At 40.0% G+C, this 16723-nt stretch overlaps 1 protein-coding gene across 1 annotated transcript; it reads left to right on the top strand.

Annotated features, from left to right (window-relative positions):
* Positions 1-1531: 1531 nt before the first annotated feature.
* On the top strand, positions 1532-14024 carry LOC138880686 (probable inactive receptor kinase At3g08680). Its single transcript, XM_070160862.1, has 8 exons — positions 1532-1544; positions 1643-1755; positions 1859-1973; positions 2960-3234; positions 3651-3688; positions 8130-8212; positions 12236-12321; positions 13788-14024. The coding sequence occupies exons 1-8, from the start codon at positions 1532-1534 to the stop codon at positions 14022-14024; spliced, it is 960 nt and encodes a 319-aa protein (XP_070016963.1).
* The last annotated feature ends 2699 nt before the right edge of the window (positions 14025-16723 follow it).

Consider the following 16723-nt stretch of genomic DNA (forward strand, 5'->3'; position numbering starts at 1 on the left):
ACTGAAATACACATTAAAAAATCAAATAAAATGAAAAATATAACACATATATATAATAAGTAATTTTATAAACTAAAATACATATTAAAATTAAGAAGAATAAAAGGGTAAAAAAGAAAAGAAAACCAGCGCATGCCCTAGCTGTGCAGACATTGGACGAGAAAAAGTGAAAAAGAGAAGAGAAGAAGAAGGAAGAAAGAAGGAAAAAGAAAGAAAACAAAGAGCAGACGCTGGACGACGGAATTTGACTTGCAAGCTTACTAGGCCCACCGTTGCACATTGTGTTTTGAAATATAAAAAAGGAAAAACAAACTTAAATATGCATACACAAATGTGAAAGCGGGGTTCGAACCCAAATGCATGCATCAAGTATGTTCAAATGCTCCCTAATACTGTTTCATAAGAGACTTACTAATATACACAGTTGTATTTTTTTACGAAGCGAGTTCAGTTGAACCCACTTAGTAACACGTGGTTCCGCCCCTAATTGCAATGTGGATCCCCCACTAAGAGATGTTCGTCTTGCTTTCTAAAAAAGATATTAGTAGGTACTTTTTAGTTTGAGAAAACTTGGAGCTTCTTACTGCATTTATACATTTGAATCAGAACTTAAGATAGTTTTGAAGTTTGAACTTGCTTTGACATATGACTTCTACTGAATCATTTTTCCATATAATTTTTCTTTCTAATTGTAGTTATTTTCTTGCATCATTATACGTTTGTTTTCATTTTCACTAAATTAAAGCACGTTCTTAAAACCCCAACTACCATGGCACTTTCTATGTTTTCCTACTTTTTTGACAGCATGCATAATTGACCTCAGACAGAGATTCTTTTGTTTCCGTTCTTTTTTTAAATGAGAGACTTCGATGAAAGAATTGCCTTTGCAAACTTCAAAAGTTCTTCCTTCTCCCTTTTCCGCAATACCATTTTGTAGATAAAGTTGAACCCTGTCCTTTATCAAATCTAATGGCTACTTACTCCAGCTTTCTCTTTGACCTGAAGATGTCCCATTTCATTTGACTGCACTTCTCAAGCTACACGTCCACGATGTTAGTGTTTCTTCTTTGACTTCTGGTCGCCAAATGCAGCTTTGAGTTCCCAAGTCTGCCGGTGATAGATGGTGAGGTGAAGCATTGCAGCTACTCCGAGTTAGAAAAGATTACTGACTTCAAGACTGAGAACTTTATTCTGACGACTCATTCAGGCAGATTGTTCCGTGGAACCATTACTAAAGGATCAGAAAAACGACCAGTGATTGTAAAAACATGGGATTTTCTCGTTCTTAGGGACCATCTATAGTCTAATCGTCCATTGAAATTTTGTGTATGTTCAGATACATTTTAATTTGATGTTCTTGTCTATTATATTGGGTTGAATGAATGATGCAGGGGTTCTTTTGTAGGATGAGATTGAGTTATATGAAACAGCAAGTGCAAATCCATATTTGATGAAGTTGTCTACGTACTGTTGTGAGAGGAGGCTTGCAGCTGTCTATGTTGAAGAATTTATCTGGGAATATTTGTCTGATATGCTTCTGGATGGTATTTAAGTTACCTCATGTATTATGTTGAATGGCTGTTTAGTGTGAATTTTGTGTGCTTCTTCACATCCGTTATCTTTTCTTTTTCTTGTTCGTCAGATGCATTTGGATGGGATGATCGGATAAGAGTGGCAATTCAACTTGCAGACCTCTTGGCATGGCTGCATGAAAGGAGGATTGCAGTTGGCAGTATTACTGCTTCATGCATTATCGTAAATGCGGTTGAGTTTGAGCCCTTGGTCGTCTTCTCGACTTTCTGTTTCTTTAAGATATCTGAAGATTCTTAACGAGTTACTACATTGTTTTGGCTTGCAGGAAATGAATATTAAAGTGTTTGATTTCGGTGCCGTTTACCATCATGTCAACGAGGATTCTGAAATTCCTCCTCTGTATCCTGTTGGCAGGGATGCTCCAGAGGTTTTTAATAGAGGCATGTTTGCTCAGACTGTCATCTTTGATGTTTTCATGCTATAGATCAAAGTTATAATTGTCTGTGCAACGCATGATACGAGCAACTATAAGCCACCACTTTTGTTCTACTTCTTGGCATTTTACCTTTTTCCTTCCTCAGTATCTCAGTACAAGCAAGTTAGGATTAGTTGTCAAGACATGACAATTTTTACATGGAAGCTATGCCAGAGCATATGGTCAGTTATGTAACTGTGACATAAGACCAAGATAACTAAAGCTGAAACCTAAGATAGTTGAAACAAAAGCGAGAACATAAACATGAAACTATATCTGTACTTTGAGTCGTGGAGGAGTACTTGTCATTGAGGTTCACATCCTTGAAATCTGCTTTCTTGCATTTATTTGTTCCCAATGCCACAAAATACTTTTTCCTGAGAAAATCAACATTTTGGTCAATTCTTCTAATTGGATCCTCCTCCCGATATTGCTAATTCTTATAGAGATCTTTTCATTTCCACCTATGTAATGCAGTAATCTCGCGGACTACATCACTAGAATGTCTCAGGTTTCCTGTTGGTCAGTTTTGGATGCAAAATGGTGAAATATCTTAAATCAGAAATTCATCTCTAGCGTCTCTCTCCCTCCCTTTCTGTCGATTGATGAAATCTAGCATCTTTTCTCTCTTCTATGTTGATGTTTGTTGAAGTTTGTTATATAGGTATACAAAGTTCTGATATTTGAATATACTGACGACAGCTTGTGGACCTTTTTCCTATACATTGTTCATTAGTGGGCATTAAGTCAAGACTCAGCTGAGAATGCTAAGTCCCTCATATTTTTATGTTTTTCGGCTGAAAGAAAGAACTAGTGAAAAGAAATCTGTTTTAAGAACTATGACTCTTGAGCTTCCAAGTATGGAAAAATTTACTCATATTTGTTGTTTCTACATGTGCATATTGTGGACACATAATGCAATTCTTATCTTATTTTCCTGGATCAATGCAGGTAAACGGACGATGAAATCTGATGTTTATATATTTGGTCTTCTACTGATGGAGTTGATAGCCAAAAAGGAGTTTGTATTTCGTTATTCTCAATATGAGCCAGTCGTAGATGAAGTTATGTTTGGCAGAACTCATTTGGTTCATAAATGCTTCGATGAGGTTGATGATCAAACTGCATCAGATATCACAGAGCTGACTTGTCGTTGCCTAGATGTTCATCCAGACAAAAGGCCATCGATAAAGAGTGTTTTTGACGCTTTGGGAAAACTGAGAAAGGTAGGGGAGGAACGAAAATGAGATAAAAACGAGGCCAAAACAGAATAAGCTATCCCATTGTTTAGCTACTTTTTGTATAAGCTAAATTACTAAGGCTGTTGCAAGGCAGTGATGGAACTTTGTGAATGATCCCCGAAGGATTTGTTTTACTGACCTATGAATTGGAGATTTTCTAATTCTTTAAACAAATTTAAATGCCCTTTATTATGTTATTGTTATTTGATGCTCCTACCTGCACACGTTTGAGCAATCTACTGAAATTTTCCCAATTTAGCATATCTATTTGGTAAACACAAACATTATAAAAGTCTCTGAATGGCGTCGATTGGGCTGATATGGCTGAAGAGTAAAAGCTTATTCACACCAAATTTATGATATGATTAAGTGATGTATTTACACAATTGTTCACTGTTAAGATTGAAATTGTTTGGTTTGATGTAAATATTGAGTTTGGGTAAGTTCTTACTATGGCTAAAGTCGTTTAATAATGAAACTAACCTACGGAGTAAATACTACCCAAACAGTAAAATGTCATATTTTCATCACTTCCACACGTTCTTTTCCATTGTAATACGATATGACTAAAACAATAATACACCTTGATTTTTTTTATAAAAAAATCCTGCATAGGAATGAGGGGAAACCTCATGAATTCAACTATCCGAAAGAAATTGATATAGGATACACATCCGGTAAAACATCAATCCCAAAATTAATCACTCTGTTGGGTAATTCTAGGAAACTTGTTAAAAAGACTTTCAGAAACTCATTCACACCTGACACAGATTGAATAGTCGGTGCCTCAACATCGATATTCCTAACCCAAACTCGATGGTAGATACACCGTTGATGTTCATCTTCACCTTAAGATAGGAAATAAACATGCTCATATGTATACCAATATTACTTTTCTGTTTAATCACCGGTCATTGGGAAACTCGAACTTAACAATCTTAGCTCGACGATCTAGGTTGGCATAACATGAGTAGAGCCAATCCATGCCTATGATGATGTTAAAATATATCATTATCAATTCAATAAGGACGAATGTAGTTTCTTGGCCATGTAATATTATGGTACGACATTAAAAATGTGTGGCCACTATAGAACCACCAACCGAAGTAGATATAAAGAACGGACACGAAACTATTTCGGTTCTTCAATGGGTGAAAAACATCATGTTGTATGTTGACTAGGTCAACGGACATAAGAACTTCGGAGGCTGCCAAGTGTCGTCAATAGGATACGATAACCCGATTCCAAAGGGTCGACGTCACGAGAAGATGGCAGGTCGTCGACAAGGTCGAGGTGGCTCGATAGAAGATGAGGACGAGGACGAAGCACACCTCCTCGGCGAGTAGAAACAGCTAGTTCCAGGATTACTATTCCCTAGAGAATATTCTTTCCAGTTGCACTACCTATAGTTTTGTGGCCCATATGCTCTTATAAAATAGTAAGATACATAGTTATAGAAGGGATTGAACAAAGAATGTCATACAAAGTTTACTTTTTTTACATCTTTATCCATCTTTTCTTCCTTGATCCAAGAGGGATCGGAATATTCAAAGGCTTATCATTATCCATCATAGTTAGAAGAAATATATTGGGAAATCTCACCTTTGTCGAGTGAATCCTGTTCATTTTATTTACTTAAATGTCATTTATTGCATCCTTTCATACTTTTGAATCATTTATTGCTCCATTATTACTCCAAAACAGTGTTATGTAATAACACACGTGCGTTATTCTCCCTAAATATACTAGATCTATCATTTGGATATTCATATTGACTTAGATTAATCCTTTTCACTATAAATCTAATTGTATAACAACCTAGACATAAATTTTGGGTCATACAGTTTGGCGCCGTCTGTGGAAATTTCTCAGTCAAGTTTTTAGTTTCCATTGGATCTATAACTCATGTGACTTATTAATCTAACAAACAGCAAAGGATATCCTTTTTCTCTATGTGCTTATACAAAAACTCCATGGCAGGTAACTAGGGAAACGTAACAAAAGCGACGGACAATGTCCCGCTCAACCTCATGAGTGCCATAAATGAAGGGTATGATACCCAAGATAAGGAAGCGACTCCCACGGCATAACCCAGGTTAGGGAAGTCGCCGACACCTTTCTACAACACAACCAAACCAAACTGGAAGGAGGCCTCTAAGTCCACGGGAGAAGGGGCACCACCCGCTGTAAAACAAAGCTCCTCGAAGCATGATTGATTGACATTATAGTAAGCATGATTAGTAAATAAGCCCTATGCACGACCACATAAACTACGAGGATCATGCAGCATAACGCATGAATGAAGAGGATGACCAACCAAACCCTCCATTTCACCTAACACCCATATGATTGTTGACAATGTAGGTGACAACGTCCCAGCTGCTGTGTTGAAAAGAATGAAAGAAATGGAATACAATAACAAAAAAACTCAAGGAACAAATAAAGGAATACCAGGAACGGGTAGACAAAATACTAAGCGCAGTTACCGAAAAGAGATGCCGGTAGGTTCATGGAACAACCATACAGGGAAGAAGTGGCCTCTCATGCCATATCAAAAACCTTCAAAATGCTCCATATCTCAGAATCTACGATAGAATGACAAAATTCGAAGATTACATAACTCACTACGTCACCGCCGTAAAAGGCAACGACCTCACTAAAGAGAAGGTGTCCTTTATCTTGCTGAAGAAATTTGGTAAAACTCTCAATAGAGGGGCATTGACGTGGTATTCGTAAGCCAACCTATTCCACAAAAACATTAGAAGAGATGGCCGACAAGTTCGTAATGGCGCATGCCGGGGCCAAGAAAGCTGAAACAAGGGTGAACATTATCTTCGCCATCAAGCATTCCCCATGAGAGGGATTGAGGGACTTCCTCCCGATTCAACAGGGTGAGGATGACCTTACCGAACATCTCCGAGGGGATCACCGGGCAACCTTTCAAAACGACTTGAGCAAAGAACGTTCGAGGGTGACCACAAAGCTACTGAGTTAGTTAATAAAATACCCATCATCCACTTGGGACGAGATACATAATGGCTACTGTGCCAGAGGTTAGGGCAAATGATGATGACCTCAATGGGCCAACTTAATGACTCATCTCTATATAATAAGAACCTAGAAAGGAACGTAGGGACAACATAAGAAGAGACCATCCAGTATCGTGGCCATGCAAGGAATGTCATCAACCTTATGTTAGGTCACCCGTCCCCTCCTTTCGCTACGAAGATGGCCCCTTTAGGCCGAGATCAGGCACTCACAGGAATGATCGAGGTATGCCTTCTTACTATCTGCTCACAAATTTTGTGTATCACCAATAGAGTTGGTCTACGCTCTTGAGAAGCTCAGAACAAAAACAAAGTAGCCACCAAAGATGAGGTCTAACCTGAGCACCAGGAAGTCTGACGCCCTCTACGAGTTACACTAAGAATGTGGACATAAAATGGAAGATTGCCACACTCTGAGACTAGAAGTAGAGAACTTGTTGCAGCAAAGGCATCTCAAAGAATTACTCAGCAACAAAGACATGAACACTTTAGCAAGGGGTCGAGAATGCCTAGGCCCACCAAGCCGCTTTCACCACCTTGCACCATCAACATGATTGTTGGTGGCAGTAATGATGCCTCCATCAGTGGGATCAAATTTAGTGGCACTTACAAAATCAAAAGACTAATCACCCACGAACAATGTGACGTACTCGAAGAAAGTATCGCCTTCGATGAGTCAGATGCCGACAGTTTGACTTTTACTACAATGATGCACTTGTCATTACTTTATGAATTCTAGATGCTGATGTTAGGAGGATTATGGTAGATGATGGAAGGAAGCATGCATCATCCATCCTTGAGTCCTCACACATATAAGACTTGAGGATAAGATAGTGTCGCACTGCATTACACTAACCGATTTTAGCAATGCAGTCAAATGGACTTCGGGAGAGATCACACTCCTCGTCCTCACCGACGGAGTGACTTTACAGACAATATTCCATATCATAGGACGACCATGGATACACTGCATGAGAGTGGTCCCCTCTATCTTGTACCAAGTGATCTAGTTCCCGACCCCCTAGGGAATATTCAGCATACGAGGGGAGCAATGCACATCTCGGGAATGCTATTGGATCTCCCCTGGATGAAACGACAAGTCAACAAAAGAAATAAAAGGAAAAAGGGGCATATGTTGAGGTCTCTACCGATCGAAGCCAAAGATACCATTGTGGACCATGAAGTGGTCGAAGCCGCAGGGTTGACCATAGAAGACCTCGATCCCGTTCAAGAACTAGATAAGCTTCTTCACAAGCAAATGAATTGCAGTTTAACCATTTGTGAGATTGGAAACTTCGACTAGATCACAGTGACCCGAGCAAAAAAGCCTAAATCGGCTGTAAACTCCAAGACCCAGGTAAATTTAGTCAATTCTTAATAACCAATACGGATTTGTTTTCCTTTATCCATGTAGATATGCGCGGCATACCCAAGGATATAGCCACACACCGTCTAAAACCCCTACTATCTTTAGCAAGGCAGGTCCAACAAAAGTTCAACCTCACAATCAATGAGGGTATTCACGAAGAAGTAGAAAAATTATTGGTCAACGGCTCTATCAGGGAGTCAAAGTATCCTAAGCGGGTAGTCAATATGGTTATGGTAAAAAGAATAATGGAAAAATGAGGATGTGTGTGTACTTCATTGACCTGAATAAAGCATGCCCAAAGGATTCATTCTTGTTACTACACATCGGCCAACTCATCGACACGACAACAGGACACGCGTTGTTATGATTTTTGGATGCCTACTCAAGCTACAATAAAATACACATGGAAGAAGATGACCAAGAGAAGACTACTTTGATCACTCATAAGGGAACATACTTTACAGGGTCATGCCATTTGGATTGAAGAATGCAGGGGCTAAGGGTGGTCACAAAGATGTTCAAAAACCAGCTCGGAAGGACCATGAAGGTATACATCGATGAGATGTTGGTCAAATCCGTAAGGGTCGAGGATCATATCAACCACTTAAAGGAAGAATTCGACATATTGAGAAAATACGGGATAAAATTGAACCACAAGAAATGTGCGTTCGGCGTAACCTCGGAAAAGTTTTTGGGTTTTGTCGTGCCCCCTTTTTTTCCATCTTTGCAGTGGAAGTCAGGGTTTCGACATTCATTTGGGACAACTCATTTCCTTTTGGAAAGGGGTACATAAGTTGAAGAGTCTCCACCTAACGAATTTAAGGTACGTTAGAGCACCTATTGCAAGTAACTCATAAAACCGATTTGTTTTACCAGAGATTGGATAAGGTCTTGAAATTATCTTGAGGGGAAGGTGTTAGGCACCTTCTCGAGGTCCAGAACGGTGGGTCTCGGCCAATCGTATTTTGTGAATTAGTCATTTAATAGATAGGCAGTCTAGGCACACATATAAGATAAAGGAAATTTAATAGATAAGCAGTCTAAGCACACATATGTAAATAAGATGAGGGAAGTCCTAGGTTTGTTAGCCTATAGGATCACATCTGTACAATACCCAATAATCATTCCTCAACTAGAGGGGTTACACGTGGTATTAGAGCACATGTCATCATATCCTTTTACTACCCAATTACCCTCCCCTTATTGGTTATCTAAGCACTTTTAATTAGACGAACTCTATGCGTGCATTACCCGTCCCTTCCTTGTGGTCTCGGAGGTGTTTAACCTCTAATTTTAGGCATTTCTAGACTCTCCTAAGGTGTTTAAAGGGAAAATCTAAGTGACAACAAAGAACAAACAGGAATATCAAGTAAGAAACAATTAAGGGGGCTCATGTTTACCTCCAGAAATAAACAGACAATTAGCACGTCTCAAACAACAGATTTCAGATATTTCAGAACGGTCCTAGAACAGGATATCTAGGTGAGCATGACAAGCAGAAAATATGCAGCATTGTGTTAAGGTGAAGCGATAGAGACTTAATCAGTTTGCCTACTAATTTTAGAACCTGTTGAATCTGGGCAGTCACAAATAAGTAAAGCATAGTTTTACAATTTTTATTAGACCTTGATTACCTATAGGCTTGCCTAGGCATGGATCTGTAATACCCTATAAACAAGTTGTCTAAATGCAATCAGAATTCTGGGAATCAGTTTAAAACAGTTTGAATTTATTAAGTCCTATAGGCATGCTGGTCTAGGTGCTGAATATTACATTATAGAACTGGTTTACACACTTATCTCTATGACATCTAAGTGTTGGTATTGTTTTTAAACATTTTTATAGACAAGATAGTTATTGATTTATGCGATGTAGACATGTTTTAAAAGCAAATACAATCCTAAAGCAGGATCTCTAATGCACAGAAAGAATGGACGTTTTTATTAGGCAGAATTATAGGAGTAACTTAATAATAGGATTCCTAGATGATCATGATTATGCAAAAACCGAATTTTGTAACAAATGAGGTAGTGAGCCTATAACATGTTGTCTAGTATGTCAAGTGATCCTAAAAATATAGTTTCTAATGAAGGTAAACATAGTATAAACCTAAAGTATGATTTCTAATGCATAGTATAAACCTAAAGCATGATTTCTAATGCAAGTATACATAATATAGACCTAAAGGCATGACTTCTACCCGGTTTTCCCACAAAAAACATATAAGAATCCCTCCATTTTAATAATTTCCCCAATATCTGTTTACAGATATTATCATTACAGACCATAAATAAATAAATTACATAATAAATATAAGCTATGATATAGAGAGCCTGAAATAGGCCCAAAGTGAACTTGGAAATACCAGGCCTTCAAAACAGTCCAAGATGCCATAGTCCATAGTATCCAATGAGGTATCCTGGTGCATCAAAGTTCCCAAGGGCCTCAAGACCCCGGACAATGATCACACCAAGATCCTTATAAATAGAGAAGTAGTTATGTGCAGTGTGGAAGGGCCAGCCCCAGTGTACCAGAGTTCGGAGTAGTCTCATGGATTTCTAGGCAGTACACACATTGGAAGGGAAAAACTTAATTAATTTAAGAGTAGAAATGAGAGTGCTTGATATAGTTGGAAGAACTTAGTAAAAACAGTATAGAGGTAAAAATTTTAGGAGTGAAAAGGTATTTCAGGAATGGAAACAGTTTTAAGAAAATGTTAAGATTGAAAACAATTTTGGAAGCAATTTTGAGAAGAACAAAGATTCAACAAACAACCACATAATCACAAAACTTAGAGTGATCAGATTCAAAGCCATTTATTACTTGATTCTAAGTGAAGACAAACAAGTTTACAAACAGGGATCAGGGGGCTTGGGAACATAGGGAGCTTAAATCAAAAACACATGAACATAGATAAGAGGGGAAGCATATTGACCAACAAGTACACAGAACAAGCAGGGATTGATGGACAACCAGTGACCAAATTCATAGTATTAGAATACAAATTACTAATTGATAACTAGTGATTTTGACACATTTTATACTCCTTCTTGCTTATGCTTTGATTAAATATTCATACAAAATAGTCCCAAAAGGCTCACAAGTTGTGCTTGATAGCAGGTTTGATCAACAAAGTGATAAGATGTCAAAGATCAGCTCAAAAGGAGTGAAACTTGCACAAGTGCCAAAGACAAGACAAGCTCAGGCAAAATGGGTCCAGTGCGGCCGCACACCACTTTGTGTAGTTCACACTAGGAGGTTCAGAGAGCAGGTATTCAGGCTAAAAGGCAATGCGGCCGCACTAGATTTAGTGTGGTCCGCATTGGAGTCCATGCGACCGCACTACCATTCTGTGCGGTCCGCAGAGCCAAGATTCAGAGAAATTGCAGTTTGGAGCTTTCAAGCCAATGCAGTCCGCAGTCCATTTTGTGCGGACCGTACAAGAAGTCACCGCGGCCGCAGTCCATTCTGTGCGGTCCGCACTAGCCCCACAGGGGCATTTCTGTCCAAATTTTTTAGCTTAGCATAAATAGATCCTTTTTCCATTTTTAGGTCATCAGGTAGTTTTTAGAAGCAGCTGCGCTCGTGAGAACGACTCTTGTAGCCATTTTGGGCAATTTTATCTACTTTGCAACATTGAATCTTTATTTTTATCTTAGTAATTAATTAATATGAGTTTATCTTCATCTATTTATTATTTTTCTTCTTTGAATATGAGTAGCTAGATCCCATAGCTAGGGTTGTGGCTCAACCCTAGTGTGGGTAATTGATGGGTCTTGTATTTTAGGGCTAAATTGACTATGTGTGTTTGATATTTGGGTCAATTTCATGGTTAATTTCTAAATTAGTGGTTGCAAACACTAGTTTGTGTTTAGTTGACTAGGGCTCTTCTTGAGAAAGAGAGCCTAATTCTTCAAAATTAATCCAACAAGGAATTGGGGCGTACTCAGGAGATTGATAGCCCCAATTAAAGGGTTAAACCTCGAGAGAGTAATACTTTGAACCCTAAGTTGCTTGTGCAAATTTGCATACCCAGTTGGTTTTGAGAAAGTTAATTGCACAAAATCACTTGAACCACCGAGAGGTGTAGAGTGGGTAAAGTAGTGCAACGGTTATATCATACTCCCCAATCATGTCAATTGTGCCTTAGGCTCAAGTACCCGTCAATTGACCACCTAGGCGGATGTCACTACCCTAGTGCCCTTTAAACTATTTGAACAACCCGTAGCTTTTATCTCTTAGCTTAATTTACAATTTGTAGTTTGTTAAAGTAGAATTATAAAGAATACCCCAAAAATGATGAGAAGTGTAATTTGGAACACTTACGCAATTCTAAGCTAAATAGATACTCAACTCTAATTCTATCTCTCTGTGGATATCGATCCCGACCCAAAATCGGGTAAAAGCTATTGCGACCCTCTCTTGCTACTTATTAGTAGAGCGGAGTAGGCCGTGATCACTTTTTGGCGCCGTTGCTGGGGAGCTAACGATTTTGGCCATCTATTTAGTTAGTTTTGTGTATTGTTCTTCTTTCCTTCTTTGTTACTTACTTGTTTGTGTCACTAATCAGGTACTAATATGACAGCGAACAATGCAAATGACCCTCTTGGAAATGTGATTGCGGGGGAGGAGGTAGATGATGTTGAACAAGATGAGGTGTCTCTTGTACCTCAAGGACAACGTAGAGGCCGCAATGCCAATGCTAATCCTAACGATAATATTCCAGACCCTCCTCTGCCACCTCCAAGAGTGGCTCCCGGAGTGCTTCCGAACCAGGGCGATGCAAGTGCTATTGTCCCGCCTAGAATCCGGGCGGGCAATTTTCAAATAACCAACGTGATGTTGACCTTACTTGAGCAGCATGGGTATTTCATAGGCGCCGCGGATCAAAATGCCTACAAACATCTTAAGGGGTTCGTGGATACATGTTGGGGGAGCAAGCAGACGAATGTGTCCGAGGATGCTCTTAGGTTGAGGCTTTTCCCATTCTCACTTCGGGAGAAGACATTGGATTGGCTATAGAGACTCCCCAACCATTCCATCACAACTTGAGATGAGTTGGCGGATAAGTTCATTGCTAAATTTTTCTCGCAGGGGCATATGGCGGCATTGTGTGATGAGATATTGTCTTTCAAGCAAGAGCCCACGAAACCTTTACATGAGATTTGGGAGCGGTACAGAACGATGGTGAAGGAATTCCCCAATAATGATATGACCGAGGCTATGATACAACAAACCTTCTACCGAGGCATCAATACAACAAATCAATACATAGTGAACCAACTTGCCGGGGGCAACTTTATGAAGCTATCATATGATGAGGCATGTGATGTACTTGATGAGATGGCTGACACTTCTTCTATATGGCAAAGTAGAGCCAATATTCCAAGGTGACCTAATGGTTATCCATTTGCATAAGGAATTACGTGACCATGGGCAAGCTATAGCGGTGTTGACAACTACTATAAACCAATTGGCTAAGGCACAGTTGCAACAAGTCCAAAATCCTCGCCAAGTGAATGACATGAAAGGTGTTAATATGCTTGTCAACAAGAGAAGACAATAAAACCAAGGGAATTCTGAGCAATTTGATGATGCATGTGATGGGTTTCAAATGATGGTTATGATGACCAAAGTGAAGAGGTTCAATATGTCAACAACTATCAAGGACAACGGGGCAACTCTTCCAACCAACAACAATGGCGACCTCAAGGCAATTGGGGCAATCAACAACAAAACAATGGTAATTGGGGGAACAACAACCAAAACAACAACTGGGGCAATCAGAACAACAATCAAGGCAACAAGGGATTTGAAATGGTAATAACAATAATTGGGGTGGCAATAATAATCAAGGAGGATGGAATAATGGAAACCAAGGAAACCGGGGGCAAGGCTTACAAAGGCCCCCAATGTACCAACAACCGAACAATCCACCCCCATTTCCATCTCAAGGTCCTAGTTCTTCGAGTAATGATATGGGTAGAATTGAAATGAAGTTCGAGCAGATGATGAAGAAGAATGCATATTCTGATGCACAATTAGCTTCCCACTATACCTCTATCTGAAACTTGGAGGTGCAATTAGGCCAAATCTCTTAGTCATTGAATACTCTCCCGAAGGGTGCTCTACCAAGTGATACGGTAGTGAACCCGAAGGGTGGGAACAATTATGTTATGGTAGTTACAACAAGAAGTGGGAGAGGAGGTGGTGTGAATGCCTCGAAACAAAAGCAAGTTGTGGATGATGATGTTGAGTTGCATGAAGATGAAGTTCCTTTGGCAGTTGAAGATGTGGTTGATGACAATGTGAACAATGAAGTAAGGATTGACATTAATGAGGCTGAGGTGGAAACTTAAAATGTTGTGAACCCGTCTAGGGAACAAGTGATTAACATACCGGAGCCGATTGTGCCAAAAGCCAAGGCTCCTTTGCCAAGGCTACCTCCACCTTATCCTCAAAGGCTCGCAAAATAGAGAAATGATAATCAGTTCAAAAAATTCATTGATATGATGAAGAGCTTGTCCATCAATGTGCCTCTGGTGGAGGCTCTTGAACAAATGTCGGGCTATGCAAAGTTCATGAAAGACTTGGTCACAAAGAAGCGTTCTATGGATTGTAAAACTATAAAGATGACTCACTAAGTTAGTGCTATAGTGCATTCAATGGCCCCGAAGCTTGAATATCCCGATGCTTTTACCATTCCTTGCACCATTGGGAGTGCGGATTTTGCCAAGGCTTTATGTGACTTGGGAGCTAGTATCAATTTGATGCCTTACTCAATTTTCGAAACTTTGGGTATTGGGCAACCTAGACCAACTTCTATGAGGTTACAAATGGCGGATAGATCGATAAAGAGACCTTTGGGTATTATTGATGATGTGCTTGTCCGGGTGGACAAATTTATCTTGCCAACTAACTTTGTGATCTTGGGTTGTGAGGTGGACTACGAAGTTCCTATTATCTTGGGAAAACCTTTCCTAGCTATGGGGAAGTCATTGGTAGTTGTGGAAGTAGGGGAACTCACCTTCCGGGTGGGTGATGAAAAGGTTGTCTTTCATGTGTGCAAGTCTATGAAGCAGCCTAACAGTACCGAGGTGTGCTCTTTTGTTGACCTCGTCATAGCTGTGATAATTGATGACACCAGTGCCATGATCAATGTGGAGGACCCGTTGGAGGCTGTGTTGTTGAATCTAGATGTCAATGAGGATGCAAGCCGAGTGGAGTGCGTGAATGCTTTACATGGAATGGGCTCGTATTCTTATGAGCCTAGGAAATTGTCTTTGGATCTCGAGAATAGAAAGACTCCACCAACCAAACCTTCAATTGAGGAGCCTCCGGTGTTGGAGTTGAAACCACTTCCTCCACACCTTAGGTATGGATTCTTAGGCGCAAATTCTACTTTGCTAGTTATTCTTTCTTCTTGCCTTACTAAGATGCAGGTTGATGCCACATTTGCGGTACTTCAAAAGTGGAAAAAGGCAATTGGATGGACTTTAGCTGATATTCGGGGAATAAGCCCTGTATTCTGTATGCACAAGATTATTTTGGAGGAGGATGCAAAACCCTCCTTGGAACATCAAAGAAGATTGAACGAAGCAATGCAAGAAGTGGTGAAGAAAGAAGTGATAAAGTGGTTAGATGTCGGGGTTGTACCCTATTTCTGATAGCTCTTGGACTTTTCCGGTGCAGTGTGTACCGAAAAAGGGTGGTGTGACTGTGGTGACAAATGCCAACAATGAACTTATTCCCACTCGGACAGTTATCGGATTAAGGGTATGCATGGACTACCGGAAGTTGAACACGGTGACCCGCAAGGATCACTTCCCATTGCCATTCCTTGACCAAATGCTTGATTGCCTTGCTCGGCGTGCCTTTTATTGCTTTTTGGATGGATACTCCAGATATAATCAAATCTTAATCGCTCTGGAGGACCAAGAGAATACCACCTTTACCTGTCCATATAGTACCTTTGCTTTCTCTTGGATGTCGTTTGGGTTGTGTAATACCCCAACGACATTCCAACGATGCATGATGGCTATTTTCACCGACATGATGGAAGATATTTTGGAGGTCTTCATGGACGATTTTAGTGTGGTTGGTGATTATTTTGAAGAGTGTTTAGGAAATCTTGATAGAGTTTTGGCCCGATGTGAAGACACAAATCTCGTACTTAATTGGGAAAAATGCCATTTCATGTTTGAGGAGGGCATAGTGTTGGGCCACAAAATTTCAAAGCATGGGATTGAAGTTGACAAAGCCAAGATAGAGGTGATTTCAAGGATTCCTCCCCTCGCTTCTGTCAAGGGGGTGAGGAGTTTTCTTGGGCACGCGGGATTTAGGATGCCAAGTTTGTGTTCGATGAGGGATGTATGCAAGCATTCGAGCTTCTTAAGCTTAAGTTGACCACTACCCCTATCATTACCGCACCAAATTGGAGTTTGCCTTTCGAGCTCATGTGTGACGCAAGTGACGTTGCGGTTGGGGTTGTTTTGGGTCAAAAGGTTAACAAAATGTTTCATCCGGTGTACTACGCAAGCAAGACCATGAATGAGGCTCAAAGGAACTACACGGTTATTGAGAAAGAGTTGTTGGCCATAGTGTTTGCAATGGAAAAGTTTTGGCCGTATCTTATGTGGGCCAAAGTCATAGTGCACACCGATCATGCCGCCCTTAGGTACTTGATAACAAAGAAAGACTCCAAGTCAAGGTTGATGGGATGGGTGTTACTACTTCAAGAGTTTGATCTAGAAATTGTGGACCAGAAAGGTAGTGAGAACCAAGTGGCAGACCACTTGTCCCGCTTGGAGGAGGAGGGGAGGCCTTGTGATGGCCTAGAGATCAATGATTCATTTCCCGACGAACAACTCCTTTCGGTGTCGATGAATGATATGCCATGGTTTGTCGATGTTGCTAATTTCCTTATGACTGGTATAATCCTGTGTGAGCTCTCTTATAACCAAAGGAAGAAGCTCAAGCGGGATAGTTTGGACTTCTATTGGGATGAGCCGTACTTGTTCAAGATTTGCACGGATGGTGTGATCCGAAGGTGTATCCC

Source organism: Nicotiana sylvestris, chromosome 11 (assembly GCF_000393655.2).
Source record: "Nicotiana sylvestris chromosome 11, ASM39365v2, whole genome shotgun sequence".
In the NCBI taxonomy this organism is placed as follows: domain Eukaryota; kingdom Viridiplantae; phylum Streptophyta; class Magnoliopsida; order Solanales; family Solanaceae; genus Nicotiana; species Nicotiana sylvestris.